This window comes from Sminthopsis crassicaudata, chromosome 1 (genome assembly GCF_048593235.1).
Source record: "Sminthopsis crassicaudata isolate SCR6 chromosome 1, ASM4859323v1, whole genome shotgun sequence".
Taxonomy (NCBI): Eukaryota; Metazoa; Chordata; class Mammalia; order Dasyuromorphia; family Dasyuridae; genus Sminthopsis; species Sminthopsis crassicaudata.
The window spans coordinates 116,024,249-116,043,837 of NC_133617.1; the positions used below are offsets into that span (position 1 = coordinate 116,024,249).

Sequence of the window (19,589 nt, forward strand, 5' to 3'; positions counted from 1 at the left end):
CTACTTGACTTTTAACGTGTTCTCACATAATTTTTTTCCCCAAGGATTACCTCAGACTTTTGGCACCACATTTAGTAAGACCATAACCACAATCTGTCAGATGTTGTCACATGTTCCCTCTAAAACTCAGCTCTTTCAAAAAACTGAAAATGAGTAGTTTACAGAGAAATAGAATGTAGGATCCTATTCAGTCCTTCTACTTGTCCTCTAAATGACATGTATTTCTGCATATAGATCATGTAGTATATTGATATGCTTGTTCTAAGTCACATTGTAACTGTGTATGTATTTTTTGCCCTGTGGATACTAGATAAGCATTAATTGAATTTAGTTATTTAAATCAAATTAGAGAAATAGTTTGAGGCAAAGATTTAGTCATGTTGATATTATCATTATTCTTTGAAATTCTTCGAAATTAACTAAGAAAAATATGAAGTGCCTTAGAAAACTTGGAAATTTAATTTACCTTACCAAACAATTAAGTGCCCACTCAGTTTAAGGACACAAGTGAAACAGAATGTTCTGTCAAGGAGCTTTTATGTTCTACTACTTCTACTGGTTCTTCTAACCAATGTAACATTAAATAAGGAATTTCAGCTAAAATAATGGTTGTGTACAATTGAATTTTGATACAATCTGTCATAGGAAACTAAAGTTTCTAGAATTCAGTTGTTTCTCAAGAACCAAAGAGTCTAAAATAATTGTTACACTAATTTTCTTCTTTTATTCACTTAGATGTCACCCTATGTGAAGAGGCATTCTTCAGGTTTGCTGTTCCTACAAAGTTTACCCCTAATTGGCTCAGTGTCCTGGTGGACAGTTTGCCTGGTACCAAGGTAAATGCAGAAACCATAGAAAGGATAAAACGACGACACAGCTCTCAAGAGCAAACCTTCCAGCTGCTCAAATTATGGAAACATCAAAATAAAGATCAAGATATGGTCAAGAAAATTATTCAAGGTATGATAATTCCAAATCAATACCCAGGCATGTATCCAAGATAATTTTCATTGAGAAATGAGAAATAATCATCTTCCCTGTTGAGTAGTAAAGAAATAATATTCCTTCATCTAAAATCCTTTCTCAATTCCAAATAATGTGGTTAATATGTAATATTGTAATAATGTAATATAAGATACTATTTCTCCCAAAAGTAAGCAGATCAACTCTTTTTCCTTTTGTTTCTTTTAGAAGCCAAATACAATATACAAAAAAGCCATATCCAACTCTCAAAGTCTGGTAAGGTCCAAATAGATTGCAGGGCCTACCTCTCAAACTCTGGAATGTGACTTATTACTAGCTTTTTAATTTGAATAGCAAAGAAAAGTCATGTAATCACTATGAGCCTCCATTTCCACTTTACTCAAGGACAAATGTTAAATGTATTTGTTAAAATACTTCACATTTATCAAGCAAAGTTTACAAGAATAGTCTCAGTAATCCTCATAATGAAATCTGTTTTTCAAGACATAATTTTAAGAATTTATGTTGTAAGAATTAATGGGACAACATCTGAAATTATGATTCTATTATCTGGCACTCATAGCCTAGTACCATGGTTGGAATTTGTTGGAATTGAAAGCAAGAACTGTTGGAGACAATATGATATAGTGGATATATGGTAGAGATATTACATAAAGACTGCTTAGGTTGAAGTCCCTTGTCATATACAAAGTATCTGTATGATCCTAGGCAAGTCACTTAGTATCTCTGGGCTTCAATTTTTTTTATCTGTAAAATGAATGGATATAATTGATGATTCTTTTTGTTGTTATTGTTGCTGAAGAGTTTGCTTTATTTATTTATTTTCTGGTCATACATGTACATTCATTTAAAAATATATATATTTCTTATGAATCATGTTGTTAAAGAAAAAGCAGAACAAAAGGGGAAAACCACAAGGGAAAAAAGAAAAAGAAAAAAGTGAACATTGCATGTGCTGATTTATATTCAGTCTCCGTAGTTTTCTCTCTGAATGCAGATGGCATTTTCCATCCAAGGTTTATTGGGATTGCCTTGCATAACTGAACAGCTGAGAAGAACAAAGTCTTTGATATTTGATCATGGCACAATTTTGCTATTATTATGTACAACATATTCCTGGTTCTGCTTGTTTTACTTAGCATCAGTTCATGTAAATCTTTCTAGGCCTTTCTAAAATCAAATTTTCATCATTTTTTATAGAACAATAATATTCCATTACTTTCATATATCATGACTTATTCAATCATTCTTCAACTGATAGGCATCTATTCATTTTCCAGTTCTTTGCTACCTCAAAAAAAACTGCTACAAATATTTTTGCACATGTAGATCCTTTTCCCTCTTTTATGATTTCCTTGAGATATAGACCCAATAGAATCATTCCTAAATCAAAGGATTTGTACAGTTTGATAGCTCTTTGGTTTTATTATAAATTGCACTCTAAAATGGATGGGTCATTTCACAACTCTACCAACTTTGCATCATTGTCTCAGTTTTCCCACATCCCCTCCAACATTTATCATTATCTTTTCCTATCATCTTAGCCAATCAGAGTGGTGTGAGGTGGTACTTCAAAGTTGTTATTTGCATTTTTCAAATCAATATTTAGATTTAGATTTAGATTTTGATTTAGATAATTTTTTCATGTGATTATAGATGGCTTCAATTTTTTCATTTGAAAATTGTTCATATTCTTTGACTATCAATTGACAATTCTATGATGTTCTTTTGAAATTAGATATTCATGAACAGCATAAGGGATTTAAAAATAGTTATAGAGAAATTTTTTCCCTTTGCTCATGCTAGGAAAACCCCAAAACAATCCCCCAATCTTTTTTTAAAATAGAGAAGTCAAATTGCATCCAAAGTGAATTCTAGGACTTGGTAAATATAGATAAAAAAGGAGCTCAGAGGTTCTGGGCCAGCAGATATTGGGCATCCATTCTGAAATTACCTTTTATTTTTGCTGAGGCTATTGGGGTTAAGTGACTTGCCTAGGTTTAGAAAATGTTAAGTATCTGAGTCCAGATTTTAATTCAGTTCCTCCTGATTTCAGGGCTGGTGCTGGAACTCTTGTCTTCCCAGAAATCAGCCGGAGTCAGGATCACTAAACGTCTTTATTCTTGATCTTTTACAGTAAATCTAGCAATCTCTCCACACACCTTCCTCCCTCAAATGCCAGGAGAAACTGCCCCCAATGTCTGCGTCTCAATTCCTCTTCCTCCTCCTACTCCTCCCACACACACGTCACTTCCTCCTCTTTGTCCCACCAATCAAACCAGCACAGAACAGCTGGGGAGGGTCAGCCTTCAAACAAGTTAATAGGGAACTGTCCAATTGGCAATTAGTCTCATGTGCTTCATTATCCAAGTGCATTGCTCAGTTCTAGCCCTTTACATCTCCCACTTTCTTTTGTTTTAGACCACAAGTGGTCGCTCCATCCTTGACTTTTCAGGGAGGTGAGAACCCCAAAAAGGAGGTGATCACACCCCTCCTGACTTCTCAGGAGGGGAGATGAAAAGCACCAAATAGAAGTGGGGATTGCTAGCGGGTTTCTGGGTTGAAGGGCCTTATTAGAGACAAGTATGGACAAACCCATCAGCATGGGAGTTATTACACAAGCATATAACAATAACTCAGAGGCTATTAGTGATGACTCTCCCCACCGTCAGTGCAGACTCATTGTGGTGTCACAAACAGGAATTGTACATGCAAGTAGTGATATAACAAACAATATAAATCAACACGGTTTTGTAAAAGATTTCCATAAGTCCATAAGGATATGCAAATATCAGTCGCGCATACGCCTTCTTCAGCAACCAAGAGGTAGTCCAAAACCAATCTATTGTCCATTGCTTCACATGCTATGGAATCCAATGATCCCCACAAGTTTTTGAAGTCCCACATCAGTCTTTTTATATGTTAGGGAATCCAATGATCCCTATAGGTTTTGAAGTCCCACAATAGTCTTATGATGCCTCAGAGAATCCAATGATTCCTGAGGACTTTAAAGTCCTCCAATAAGTTATCAAGAAGACTAGAAAAGTGTTACTTGACTACTCTTGAGCATTACACTACTCACTGATCAATATTGTCATTGTTTTTTGCCTTGGCTAAATCCATCAAATTTATACCCGGTGATGATGTCACTCCTGCCTTTGGGTCCTATTGGTTTTCAGAACTGTTTTGTTTTTCATAATTGTGTTCTATAGATTGTGATATTATTAAATCATTGATGATGTTATAGAAATAATATAACTCTCTCCTTCCCACCTCCTACCCTAAACACCAAACATTCAAATAATCTTAAATAATATAAGTAACTATTGTTTTGACTATCAGACAATTCCACTGTTCTTTTCAGACTAAAGTACTGACTTCTCTCAATTACTATTATTTTTGTATTAATATTTATATTTCATATTTGAATCATTTCATTATTTAATTTTTTATCTGTTATTTATTAATTACAACTATTATACATTATTTGTATATTATTTTAAATTTTTATACTTTATATTACATTAGTGTAATATAAATGATAATTAATATAGCATAATATATTATTATTTTTATAATATTGTATTTTATCCACTTATGACAAGAAGAGAAGGGTTATCCTTAGAACAAAACCATCACATATTGGCTTAAGAAATGAATAAGAGAATGTAAATCATAATAGCATCTCTTTTTTATTTCTAATTTCTAATTCACAGACATTGACCTCTGTGAAAACAGTGTGGTGAAACATATTGGGCACTGGAACCTCACCTTGGAGCATCTCCGTAGTCTGGTGGAAAGCTTACCAGGGAAGAAAGTGGCAATGGAAGATGTTGAAAAAACTATGAAGTTATGCAAATCGACTGATCAGATTCTAAAGTTGCTTAGTTTATGGAGAATAAAAAATGGTGATCAAGATACTCTGAAGGGTTTGGCACATGGACTGAAACACTTAAAAACGTACCATTTCCCCAAAGCAATCCTTCAGAGTCTAAGGAAGACAGTCAAGTTTCTGCATAGTTTTACAATGTACAGATTATACCAAAAGTTATTTCTAGAAATGATAGGGAACCAAGTCCAGTCAGGTAAAATAAGCTGCTTATAACCAGCCATGACCTTTGGGGTAGAGTTCATGTATACAATGAGATGATGGAATGTGTGAGTAAAACTTTTCCTCTTTCTCTTCAGTGAGGCACCTCTGGATGGGTGGTTGGGGATGCATTCTCTTGTGTTGAGCCAAGATGTGACCAACTGGTGAATAAATGACTAACCTGATAATGTGCAAGAGACAGAATACCCCCTAAGTTCAATGCACCCCAACTTACCAACTCTGTTTTCCCCTTTACTACTAGAAGTAACTCAACTGGAAACAATAAGACAGAAAGAAAATGTTTTTACTTCATCATGCCTTACTATGTGTGAGAATGTCTAACTGGGAGAACTTGGAGTTTTCAGCAGTCTTGGATGCTTTTATCCAAAGGCCATTATATATAAAAGATCCAAATGTGCTGATAACACTAATACAGTATTCGCTATTTATATTCATTCAGATAGGAGGTTTGTACATATTTATCATCTTAAATCGGAATTGTATAAGACTTAATTTTAGAAAGAGAAATTTATATTCTGTTTATTATTATGACAAATGAAAGTGATAAAGTATATATTTTTTTCAATGAAGACTATGTAGCATTTCCTAATAGGTCCTGCCATTCTCTCTCAATGGAGTGTTGTTTATAATGTAATTTTCACTGTATAAGCTATAATATCTATGTGTAGGAAAAATGTATAATTTAGCTGAGTTTTTAATGTGGGAAAAATGTGTGATATGTAAATTATCTGCTCTGAGAAAGTGAATGTATCTTATTTAAAAGATTTTATGATTTTTCTTTATAAATCTTGCATTAAATTTTTTTCAGTGGACTTTTCAATGTTTCACTTTTTTGTTTCTGCCTAAAAAGGACAATTTGGGATTTGTGCTCCCTCTACTTTCCCCATGCACCATATTTCATCTTCCACTGTTTAAGAGCCCAGGATCCAGATTGATCAAAGTACTTATAATAATCTGTAATTTCAGCAAATTATAGAAGATACAGCTATTTCAAGGGATCCACAAATATTGGGAAATAGCAAACAATTTTACTCACAAAAACAAGCAAAGATGAGATCGAAATTCTCAGAGCTTGGAAGGGCAGGAGTAGCAGATACATTAGTACTTGATATAGAAGCCAGGATAGAAATTAAATTTTGAGGTTCATGAGCCGATGGAGAAGATCTCAACTAGCAGTGTATTCTTTCCTTGCTTATTTTTCTGTTTCTTCTTTGAACTTTTATTACATCAAAGTAAATGACAAAATGATCAACCAGAAAGAACCTTAGAGAACATCAGATCAAAATTCCCTTTTTTCCCCATGCAAACCACACACACACACACACACACACACACACACACACACACAATGAAACTAAGTTTCCAAAAAGAAGTCCCTAAAGGTTGAATAACTAACAAATGATAAACTTACAAATCAAACCTATGTCCAATTACACAATGACTTTCTGACTGTATCATATTGCATTAGATTTACCATGCTCAATTAAATTGGAAAGGATTGTGTCAGTTCTCAATTTCTGGAGCTGATTAGCTAGTCTCTTTAATATTCCTTCTTGAGCAGCTCTATCAAAGGAAATAAGAGGACTGGAAAAATCAATCCAATAAACTTTTTTAAAAAATTATTCATTCAACAGCTCTAGCAAAAGATTTAGTTTCACCTGAGCAAATGTCCAAGTTCTACTCTTCCATCTCACTTATTTTATATTCCATTTGGTCAATAAGTGATTTTCCTAATATGAATGTACAATCATCTTGCTCTCTTATTCAATAAACTTCAGTGACTTCCTATTGCTTCCAAGAGCAAATACAAAATGCTCTATTTGGCATTTAAAGTCTTTTATAAACTAGGATCCTTTTACCTCTCTAGTTTTCTTACACCTTACTCTCTAATATATTCTAGTATTTCTGATCAATATCAGCTGAAAGAACCAAGAAAGGTTTTATGCAGAAGATAGAACTTAACTGAATCTTCAAGGAAACCACAGATTTCAAGAGATGGAAGTGAAGAAAGTTTGTAAAATTTTTAATAAAATATTTGACATTCATTATTTCTCCCTAATGAAAAAAACATAGTGATATCTCTATTTATATTAATTATACTTTGTCTTTCACTGAGACATTTAATTTCCATTTTCCAAGTTCTTAAAATGAACACTATTTTTCTTTCAGAAATTTCTGGTAAATATTTCCAATGTTTGTTGAAAAAAACAACCCTAAGAAGCAAACTAGAAGTGCCAGTAAAATGAAGTACTTTTCTTCTTCTTCAGTGATGCCTCAGTTCTCTATAGCCAAAAACATTGCTGACAGGTGAACTGCAAAGATTGAGTACCCCACTTGAAATCTCATAATTGCAGGAAGTAGAAATAAGGCTTCCACTTCATTTGGGAGGGTAGATCTTCTGTGGTCAATTTTGGAAAAAAACATGGAAGGGCAAACACGTATTAATTTCAGCGTGCATTACTGCATTACTCCCAAATTCAGGAGATCACAGATTCAATTAAATATTAGAGGAAAAAAAACTACTATAACACTGAGATTAGAGCTATAATTAGTTGTTGCCTCACTCTCCATTATCCTATTGGTTTCTCAGAATACATACATTTACAATGACTTGTATTCAGTATTTAAAGTCTGCATGTTTTTTTCCTATAATATTAGAGTAAAAAATTACTTTGGTCACATTCTCTAAATTTTACTTAGAACATGAATCTTCTCTATAATATTCCAGACAACTAGTCATCCCACCTCTGCTCCAAAGACACACAGAGAGCACAACCTTTCCTGCCAGCCAATTACATTTTGGACATCTTTAATTGTTACAAAGATTACTTCTCATATCAAGGTAATTTATTTTCCTCCTGTAACACTTACCTTTTGGCTTTAGTTTGGGCTGCTGGAACAAATGATAACCAGACTATTCTTCCTTCATCTGATGATTTCTCCAATATATAGACATGACTATTGTATTCCTCCTAAACCAAATCTGTTAATTTTAGTTTTTACATTTTAACAAACATTTTAATAATTTTATTCCATCATATTTGGGGGTTTTTTTACTCCAATGCACTTTATTTTTTTCATTTAAAAGCATTGTTCTGAGGAGAACTCCATAGATTCACCAGAGTAAATCAAAGGAATCCATGATTCAGAAATGGTTAAGAATTCTTGTTCTAAACAGATACTCTCTTCCATAAGATAAGGAACTTTGGTACCTTCAAATAAACTCTCATCATCTTCTTTGTCATCTTGTAGAGGTGCTGCAGCTTCTCAATGTCCTTCCTTCAAATGTGATGCTCAGACTCAAAACTCTTTCTAGTTATCTAAATTGAACATTCAAAGAGTACTGTAGAGCTATCATTATCTCTCTAAAGTTAGGATAAAAAGACCAAACAATCCTTAATTTCGAGGTGCTTAGAATTTAAAGGAGGAGAAAACAATCTGGCCTCAGACACTTAGTAACTAGAAAGTGGAGCAAGTCACTTAATCCTGCTTGTCTCAGTTTCCTCATCTGTAAAATGAGCTAGAGAAAGAAATGGAAAATTACTACACTATCTTTGAAAAGAAAATCCTAAATAGGGCCATGAAGAATGAGACATAACTGAAATAACTAAACAAAAACATACAAACAAGATTCTTGCAGGATAAACTGGGTATAATCTCAGAAGAAAGGAACTAATGTTATGGAGGACCAGGAAAGCTTATTGCAGAATATTCACTTTTAGGTGACATTTAAAGAAAGCCAAGGAAATTTATGAGGAAAAAAAACATTTTAGTGTAACTTTGGTGTTTTTGTTTTGTTGTTTTAATTTTATTTTTATTGATATATCTTATTTTTATATAACAATCATTTTTAAATATAACAATAACTCTCATCTCCTGAAACTTTGTAAAAATATTTTGAAAGGGAAAAACAACTTTAAAAGTCACAGTACATAGTCTTGTTGATAAAAAAAAAAAAAAACATTAAAAGTCCCCTACAAAGTCAATTTTGACTGTCTTCTTAGCATGCTTCCAGAGTTATGGACTAACCACATGGAGATGATCTGAATAAACTATGGGCATACTCATTGATTCAGTGACACTCCTATCAGGTCTATTCCTAAAAGAAACAATAAATAAATAAACAAACAAACAAAAATAACTATATAAATAAAAAGTTCTCTTTGTACATCTCTTTGTACATTGGCAATTAACTGAAAAGAAAGAAGATGCCCATCTATTAGGGAATGGCTGTGTAAACTATGATATATGACTGAAAAGGAACATTTTTGTGTTATAAGAAAGTATCAAAGAGAGACAAATCTGGTAAGATTTATACAAACTGATGCAGGATGAAAATTTTATACGTTAAAAAACTACAGCTAGATGGCACAATGCTGGACCAGGAGTTAGGAAGAGCTGAGTTTTAATATTGCCTCAAATACTCAGATAGCTGTGTGACCATGAGCAAGTCACTTAACCTTTGTCTCAGTTTTCCCACATAGGGATAATAATAGCATCTGTCTTCCAGGGTTGCTGTGAGGAAAAAGTACCTGGAAAGTATTTTATACATGTTATTTTTAAAAATTACTTTAAAACTCTGCTCAATACAATGACTAATTATATTTGCAGAAGACCAGTGATTAAGAATTTCACCTCATTTTAGTTCCAAAAAGTGCTGATGGACTAAATACATCAAATGAGACCTACATTTAGCAAATGAGACATACATTTACTTGATGTGCTCATTTGTAAAATTCATCTGGAGCAGCAAAAGGTCAAGAATATCAAGAGAATAGGTTTTTTTGTAAAATAGAAAGAACATTTTGGTACATTTGCTACATAAACATTGCTACAATGCTCTTTTGTCTTTCTTTTTTTCATGGAGGGAGGAAAAAAAGGTTTGGTAATTGCAAAAATATTTTTTAAAAGTTAAAAATCATCAAAATTAAGAATAAGTGATACCAAAGATTGACAATCTAATTTATGAATTTATTTTTATTATTTCTACTCATTGAATTTAGAAAATAGTTTGTTTAGTGATTATGATGTTCAAGGCCATGTAATTCTCCAAACTCAACAAAGGATAAAACTGTGAACAGCAGCCACATTCAACTCAGGACCTAACAATTTGTGCTAAAGTTTCACAGTCAATTGTTGTCAGAAGGTGCTAACACTTTATCTTGGGTCATTTTTCTCGTGGGTTGACTTCATAGTTTAGCTCTTATTGGCAGTTTATCCATCTGGAATGTGATACAAAAGATCACAGGAAGAAACATTTTAGGATCCAATAATTAAAGAAAATTGAATCACTTACATTCGTATTTCTGATGAGATCACAAAAGAAAAATGTTAAGCCTGGGAAAATTAATGTCCCTGCATTATATGCAGTCATAATACATTCAGTGCCCCACCTAGGGACTGTACACATGGGCATTTATCAAGAAATAAGAAGGCTGGAAATATTAGTCATTATACAGAACAGGGGAAACTGTTGAGTAATTTTAATTGTGAGATGTTTTTCCTGTGGCTGAGTGACTATTATCTGTGTTATAAGTAGAGACTGATTTTTGTCCAACAAAAAGTTGAAGGAATCAAATAATTGCTCTTCATAATCCACGTTGTTAGGAAGGATAAAGACTTCCTAAAGGAAAAAGGAGAAAAAAAAGCAGAAATCTGAGATAAAGAAGAAGAAATGATCTCTGTGTGGATAGTGAGCAAGAAAAAAAATTTACATGGAGAAGAAAAGCAAGAAAAAGCAGATATATACAATTAGAGTTTTAAGGAAATTTAAAACTTTTTTGTAAATAAAGTGACAATCTTTTTTATTATATATTTTTATATACAAGATATATACATGGGTAATTTTTCAGCATTGACTATTGCAAAACCTTTTTTTCCAACTTTTCCCCTTCTTCCCCCCAGCCCTTCAGCCAAATGGCAGGTTGACCAATACATGTTAAAAATGTATATAATGTATATAAAATGTAATATAATATAAATATAATAATGTAATATAATAAATATAAAATATAATATAAATATAAATATAAAATAATATAAATATAATATAAAATATATAAAATATAAATATAAATATAAAAATGTAATATAATATAAAATGTATATAATGTATATAAGTTAAATATAATATATGTATACATGTCCAAACAGTTATTTTGCTATACAAAAATAATCAGATTTTGAAATAAAAAATGCAGGCAGATAAAAATAGAAGGATTGGGAATTCTATGTAGTGATTCATAGTCATCTCCCAGAGTTTTTCACTGGGTGTAGCTGGTTCAATTCATTACTGCTCTATTGGAACTGATTTTGTTCATCTCATTGTTGAAGAAGGCCACGTCCATCAGAATTGATCATTATATAGTATTGTTGTTGAAGTATATAATTATCTCTTAGTCCTGCTCATTTCATTCAGCATCAGTTCATGTAAGTATCTCCAGGCTTTTCTGAAATCATTCTGTTGGTCATTTCTTACAGAACAATAATGTTCTCATATACCACAATTTATTCAGCCATTCTCCAACTAATGGGCATCCACTAAGTTTCCAGTTTCTGGTTACCACAAAGAGGACTGCCACAAACATTTTTGCACATACAGGTCCCTTTCCCTTCCTTAAAATCTCTTTGGGATATAAGCCCAATAGTAACACTGCTGGATCAAAGGGTATGCACAGTTTGATAACTCTTTGAGCATAATTCCAAATTGCTCTCCAGAATGGCTGGATGTATTCACAATTTCACCAACAATGTATCAGTGTCCCAATTTTCCCACATCCCCTCTAACATTCTGCATTATCTTTCCCTGTCATTCTAGCCAATCTGATGGGTATGTAGTAGTATCTCAGAGTTGTCTTAATTTGCATTTCTTTGATTAATAATGACTTGGAGCATCTTTTCATATAGCTAGAAATAGTTTCAATTTCTTCATCTGAGAATTGTCTGTTCATGTCCTTTGACCATTTATCAATTGGAGAATGGCTTAATTTCTTAGAGTCAATTCATTATGTATTTTGGAAATGAGGCCTTTATCAGAACTTCAACTGTAAAAATGTTTTCCCAGTTTATTACTTCCCTTCTAATCTTGTCTGCATTAGTTTTGTTTGTACAAAAACTTTTCAATTTGATATAATCAAAATTTTATATTTTGTGATCAATAATGATCTCTAGTTCTTCTTTGGTCATAAATTCCTTCCTCTTCCACAGGTCTGAGAGGTAAACTATCCTATGTTCTTCTAATTTATTTATAATCTCATTATTTATTCCTAGGTCATGAACCCATTTTGACTTTATCTTGGTGTATGGTGTTAAGTGTGGGTCAATGTCTAGTTTCTGCCGTACTAATTTCCAATTTTCCCAGCAATTTTTGTCAAACAGTGAGTTCTTATTCCAAAAGCTGAGGTCTTTGGGTTTCCACTAGATTATTAAAGTTATTGACTGTTTTCTTCTTTGAACCTAACCTATCCCACTGATCAACTAATCTATTTCTTAGCCAATACCAAATGGTTTTGGTAACTGCTGCTTTATAATATAATTTTAGATCTGGTACATCTAGTCCACCTTCATTTGATTTTTTTATTAATTCCCTTGAAATTCTTGACCTTTTGTTTTTCCATATAACTTTGTTGTTTTTTTTCTATGTCATTAAAATAGTTTTTTGGGAGTCTGATTGGTATAACACTAAATAAATAGATTAATTCAAGTAATATTGTCATCTTTATTATATTTGCTCACCCTATCCAAGAGCATTTAACATTTTTCCAATTGGTTAGATCTGATTTTATTTGTGTGGAAAATATTTCATTGTTCTGCTCATATAGTTTCTCATTTTCCCTTGGCAGATAGATTCCTAAATATTTTATACTATCAGAAGTTACTTCAAATAGAATTTCTCTTGTAACTCTAACTGTTGGATTTTGTTAATGATATATAAGAATGCTGATGACTTATGTGGGCTACTGTTGAAGGTCTGCCTGCACTCTCACCTGTTCCCATTCAATGAAAAACTGATTCACCAGTGTGGGTAGATAAAGCCCTTTTCAAGTAAAAAAAATTCAGGCCTTATTAAATATAGTACAGGAACAACTTGACCAAGGGAACTTACAACCTTCTCTAAGTCCTTGGAATTCACCTGTATTTGTTGTGAAAAAGAAATCTGGAAAATGGAGGATATTGACTGATTTGAGAAAAGTAAATGAAAAGATAGAAACTATGGGAACTCTTCAGCCTGGACTTCCATCTCCTACTCAATTGCCTAGAGAATGACCTCTTTGGGTTATAGACATTAAGGATTGTTCCTATTCTATCCCTCTAGATAAGGAGGATATGAAAAGATTTGCCTTTTCAGTACAGCATTAATTTAGCTGAGCCTTATAAAAGACATGAATGGACAGTTTTTGCCTCAGGGAATGAAAAACAGCCCCACTATGTGTGCAATGTATGTTACTGCTGCTCTTACTCCAGTAAGAAAAGCATTTCCAAAAGTTTTATGTTATTACATTACATGGATGATATCTTGGGGTGTAACACCTGAAATTCAGAGAAGTCAAAACCAAAGCAATATTAGTAAAACCCAGGACCTCAAGTGTCAGTATATAACTATTCAAAATTTAGCCAAGAAAAAAGAGGAACAAAAGATTTTGTCACATAGGGATGGGATGTGAGAAGAAATTTTACTTCATAGATATTACTGAAAATTGGTAGGGTAGAACAGATGATTAGACCATGGCTTTTGATGGATATATCTTGTTCAAAATAAACAGGACAGGTAAATGATGGTGGTGATGAGGTGGAAGAATATTCATGGAATATTAACAAGGTATAATTATATGAGGTAATCTAGGAAACAAGAGTGGAGAAAGCATGATGAAGAATATTTGTGTGAAGGTCAAAAAGAAGCTTTGAACTCCTGAAGCAAACCTTTTATAATTTATAGGTTTTCTATATCTAGATGGCCTAGTCAGTTAAAAAAAAAAAAAGCATTTATTAGTCATCTATTATGTTCTAAGTGGTGGAGATACAAAGAAAGGCAAAAATATAGTTCTTGTCCTGAAGAAGTCCATATTCTATTGTGGAGAGACAACATGCAAATAACTATGAATATGCAAAATATAGTTCGTGTAAATGGGAGGTAACCTCAGAAGAAAGGCATTGGAAAAACAGGGACCAAGAAACAAAGCTAAAAAGTAGAATTATTATATGTAGGAGGAACAACTAATCATATAGATGGAGGTTTCAAGTAGCATTGGGAAGTCCAGCTTAACTGGATAATGGAGAGGATAAAGTGTAAAAAGGCTGGATAGCTAGGAAAGAACTCATTTGGGAAGGGATTTAAATGGCAAAGGGTTTTTATTTGATCCTGGAGGCAATAGGGAGCCAGTAGAATTTAAAGAGTGTGTTGTTGATATGGTCAGATCTGAAATTTCCAAAGCCACTTTGGAAGCTAAGTGGATGGATTAGAATGAAAAGAGACAATTGCAATGATAACAATCCTTCAATACAACTACTTAGTCTTAGTATTCCTTTTTAAATAAAATGCTAGTTACTTAGCCAAGGAAAGTACATATTTTCCCTTTACCAGGAGCTATTAAATGAAAGCATATTTTCCACTTAAATGCCTATTTCTGGCCTTCTCTGACCTGGCATAATCCTGGCTATTGTGGAAGATGGAATTTTTCCTATTTTTCAAGAGCCTCTGTGAAACACAATTGAGTTTGTTTCCCTCTTTCCAGGAGTAGGGGTACAAGAAAGGGCCCAGATTTTTCCAGCAGTCATAAGAGAGACTCTTCATTCAAAAGAAGACCCCTTCAAATAGGTAAATCTATGACTATATCATGTATAAAATGCTTCAGGAAGCCAATGGTTTTCCCTCTAATGCCATCTTTTTCCCCCCAATTTTCCTTCAATTCTGATTACACCAAAGACAGAAATGACTCTCAGTGGAAAACTTTACCTGCTACTTGTGGGGCCTGTATAAGGCCTTCCTCTAATCAAGAGGAAATCAGTTCTGTCATGCCCAATAAAGCTTGATATTGCTTTGCCATTAGGCATGCCCAACCCAGAGAGAGGCCAGTAACTTGTAGGACTTAATGTAGACCACAAATGAAGCAAATTTAGCTAAAGCTAGCAGCATGTATTTCTTCCTAAAACCCCCGTTTTGCATCTGAGGCCAGGGATAGGAAAGTGAAGTCATTTGAAACTGAGAAGAAGAGGGTGTGACAGACCACTATATTCTTTCTCAATATGTGGAAAATATTCTGTGATGACCAAGCCCACATTTTTGGAGGTGGAAATGTCATTCTGCAGAAAATGAAAGCTGACATATCCAGGAAAGAACGAGGAGAGAAAGAAAGAAGAATCACTCTGGAAACACATTCTGGGGTATTATACATATTCCAATGTTTGCAAGTCTTTTTTTGGAAGATCCCACAGGCTAACATGGAAGAGAGTCAAAGAAAGATCAGACAAAAATACAAATATGCAATGAAATTGCATTGGTGAAGATGTGAAGATAATGGCCTATATTTCTCACTTCAGATTTAATTAAGTATAGTACAACTGTATTTCATGTGCAACATGTGAGTATTCTCAGAGAGCAGATGGCATACACTTTCTCAGGTATATTTTCATCATCTAAGGTAAATATTTGATTCAATGCCATAGCTTCTGCTTTCTCAAAAGATGACCTGTTGTGAAAGCAGAGACTATGTTAGCTCCCTGGAGAAGCCAAGAGAAAATTGGTGGAGCTAGCAGAGTGAATTTTGTTCCTGGCTCAGCTTTTAATTTTCTGTCACCTTTGGCAAGTCTAAGTCACTCAACCTTACTATAAGCTGGAGATCCCATTCAAGGAAAATAGTAAATGCATATGTGTGTGTAACAGCTCACTTGAAAGCTCATCACTGAGCAAGGGAGAAGATTTAAACAGGTTGTCATTTCAAAAGTTGATAGAAATAGCTGCAAAAGTTTTATTAGTAAGAAAATAATGATACTTCTCTCTCCAATGAGTCAACTCCAAGTAAGCCTTTGAACATGTATAAGTAGAGGAGGAAAAACTGAATGTAATACTGGAAAATTATTATTTTTTCATCTCTTGAGAATATAGATTTTATCATGTCATCCCCCTGCTCAAAAGGCTTTGATGGCTCCCTAATGTCTCCAACATCAAGTTTCTTGCCTGGCTTATAAAGCATTCAATAAACTGTTATCACCCCTACCTATCCTCCACTATCCTCTATATATCCTTTGAAATAATCAGTGCAGTCTCTGTCCTTTCTTGTGCCTCTCCCCACAAACTTTCCCACCCTCATTCTACTTGTATTTATGTTCTACCCTAGACATCAACATATCTTTTCTATAATAATTTTTATGAATCCCCATCAACAATAGCCTCTTCCTTTTCTTACTTCTTTCACAATTATTTTCTTATACTTTATGATTACATATTTATTATATGATCTTATTTTCTCGTAAGGAATACCAATTAATGACACTCTACTTCAATCCTTGGGATAGCAAAATAATTCTAGGAAAACCCATAGCACATTGGGTTAATGATTTGTTATTAATTTATAGGGGGGGGGTAATACCAAAAAAGTCAAATAGAATGGACAGTTATAGTTCAGTATCGATATACATCCTTGAAGGAAATATCACCATAGATTGATATTAGTCCACTGCATGTTATAATATTGCTAGTTTAATATACATTTCCTACTTATTAAAAGTGGGTGTTTCTCAAGGTTCTATCCTGGACTCCTTTCCTTCCTTAATCTCTCCCTTCTTCTTTGGTGATGTTATCCACTTCTATTTTCATCTCTATGTAGACAAACTAAAAAGTTTATATGTATATGAAGCTCTAATCTCTTCTCTGAATTCCAGTTCTGTCTTTCTAATTTCTGGTTGGATATCTCTACTTAACTATTTTATTAACATATCAAAAATAAAATCATTCTTTCGCTGAACACCTTCTCCTCCAAACAAGGATATATTCCAGTCATTAGATTTGTAATCTGAGTCAATTTGTACATCCTCCTCTTTCATGTATGGCCTTTAGTCTAGTAAAAATGCATGCTCCTATAAATGGGGATTGAGTATTCTATTTCACTTTTAACTCTTCTATTGTGTATCTACCATAGTCAGGGATATACAAAAAGGCTTTGTTCTCTCATAAAAGACTTCTGTGTTGGCCGACTGATTAATCCAAGGAGGAGTAGATGAAAGAGGAATGGGGAAAAAGGAAGTAGCACAAATATGAGTTCAATAAGATTATTTAGGGGGAAAAAAAGTGTATTTCTGTGTTTTTAAGACCTACATTTCAGTCCTAGCCCTTTCTGCTAGAGAGGCTTCATCTAACTTGTAGAATCACAGAATGTCAGAGGTACAAAACATTTCAGAGACCATCTAGTCCAAATCCTGCATGATCAAGCATTTCCTTTAAAATACAACTGACAAGTGATTACTAAGACTTTGATTACAGATTTTTGTAAAAAAAGATCCCACTCTGTTGTGAGGAAAAGTTTATTTCTCCCCAGGCTGCATCTCCATAGGACTTTCTCTACTCTGCCATAGAAAATTCTTGATTTTGTAAGAAAGAAGTTAAACGGGAGGTAAATAGAACACTAAAAAAGTTAGATATGATAGATCTTTGGAGAAAATTGAATGGAAACAGAAAGGAGTACACTTTCTTTTCGACAATTCATGGAATCTAAAACAAAAATTGACCATATTTTAGGACATAAAGACCTCAAAATCAAATGCAGAAAGGCAGAAATAGTAAATGCATTTTTTTTTCAGATCACAATGCAATAATAATTACATTCAATAAAAGGCCAGGGGAAAATAGACCAAAAAGTAATTGAAACAGCAAATCATAGACATAATTAATAATTTCATCCAAGAGAATGACAATGAGACAACATATCAAAATTTGTAAGATGTAGCCAAAGAAGTAATCAGGAAATTTTATTTCTCTAGACGCTTACTTGGATAAAATAGAGAGAAGGTCAATGAATTGGGCTTGAAACTAAAAATGCTAGAAAAAGAACAAATTAAAAACCTCCAATCAAATACCAAACTTGAAATTCTAAAAATAAAAGGAGAGATTAATAACATTGAAAGTAAAAACATATTGAATTAATAAATAAAACTAAGAATTGGTTTTAAGAAAAAACCAACAAAATAGATAAATCTTAGTTAATTTTACTAGAAAAAGGGAAAAGAAAAATCAACTTGTTAGTCTCAAAAATGAAAAGGGATATCTTTCCACCAAAGAAGAGGAAACTAGAGCAATAATTAGGAGTTATTTTGCCCAACTATATGCCAATAAATTTGATAACTTAAGTAAAATGAAGGAATACCTCCAAAAATATAGATTGCCCAGATTAACAGAAGAGGAAATAAATTACTTAAATAGTCCCATTTTAGAAAAAGAACTAAAACAAACTATTAATCAACTCCCTAAGAAAAAAATCCCCAGGGCCAGATGGATTTATATATGAATGCTACCAAATATTTAAAGAACAATTAACTTCAATACTATATAAACTATTTGAAAAAATAGAAAAAGAAGAACTCCTATCAAATTCCTTTTATGACACAGACATGGAACTGATACCTAAACCAGATAGGATGAAAACAGAAAGAGAAAATTACAAACACACACACACACACACACACACAGAAAAAACATTTGATAAAACCCAGCGTCCATTCCTATTAAAAACACTTGGGAGTATAGGAATAAATGGACTTTTCCTTAAAATAATCACTACCATCTATTTAAAACCATCAGCAAGCATCATATATAATGAGGACAAACTGGAACCATTCCCAATAAAATCAAGAGTAAAACAAGATTGCCCACTATCATCATTACTATTCAATGTTGTATTAGAAATGCTAGCTTTGGCAATAAGAGAAGAAAAGGAGATTAGAAGAATTAGAATAGATAATGAGGAAATCAAATTATCACTCTTTGCAGAAGATATGATGATATACTTAACAAAATAAATCCACATAAATCATCAGCAATATTATACATCACTAACAAAACCCAACAGCAAGAGATATAGAAAGAGAAATTCCATTTAAAATAACTGTTGATAGGATAAAATATTTTGGAATCTATCTGCCAAGGGAAAGTCAAGAGTAATATGAGAAAAACTACAAAACATTTTACATACAAATAAAGTCAGATCTAAACAATTGGAAAAATATCAAGTGCTCTTGGATAGGTCTAGCAAATATAATAAAGATGGCAATACTATCTAAACTAATCTATTTATTTAATGCTATACTAATCAAATGCTATACTAATGCTATACTAAGAAACTATTTTATTGACCTGGAAAAAAATGACAAAATTAATCTGGAAGAACAAAAGGTCAAGAATTTCAGGGGATTAATGAAAAATAAAGCAAATGAAGGTGGCCTAGCTGTACCTAATCTAAAACTATATCATAAAGCAGTGCTCATCAAACTCATTTGGTACTGGCTA

At 33.0% G+C, this 19,589-nt stretch overlaps 1 protein-coding gene across 1 annotated transcript in view; it reads left to right on the top strand.

The window, feature by feature from the left end:
• The window catches only part of TNFRSF11B (TNF receptor superfamily member 11b), a 47,099-nt gene extending 41,192 nt beyond the window's left edge, over window positions 1–5,907 (top strand). The window contains exons 4-5 of the mRNA XM_074266559.1: window positions 736–960; window positions 4,701–5,907. Coding sequence (XP_074122660.1) covers window positions 736–960; window positions 4,701–5,089 — 614 coding nt within the window. The 3' untranslated portion in view covers window positions 5,090–5,907. The remainder of the gene's footprint in view (window positions 1–735; window positions 961–4,700) is intronic.
• Window positions 5,908–19,589: the final 13,682 nt, after the last annotated feature.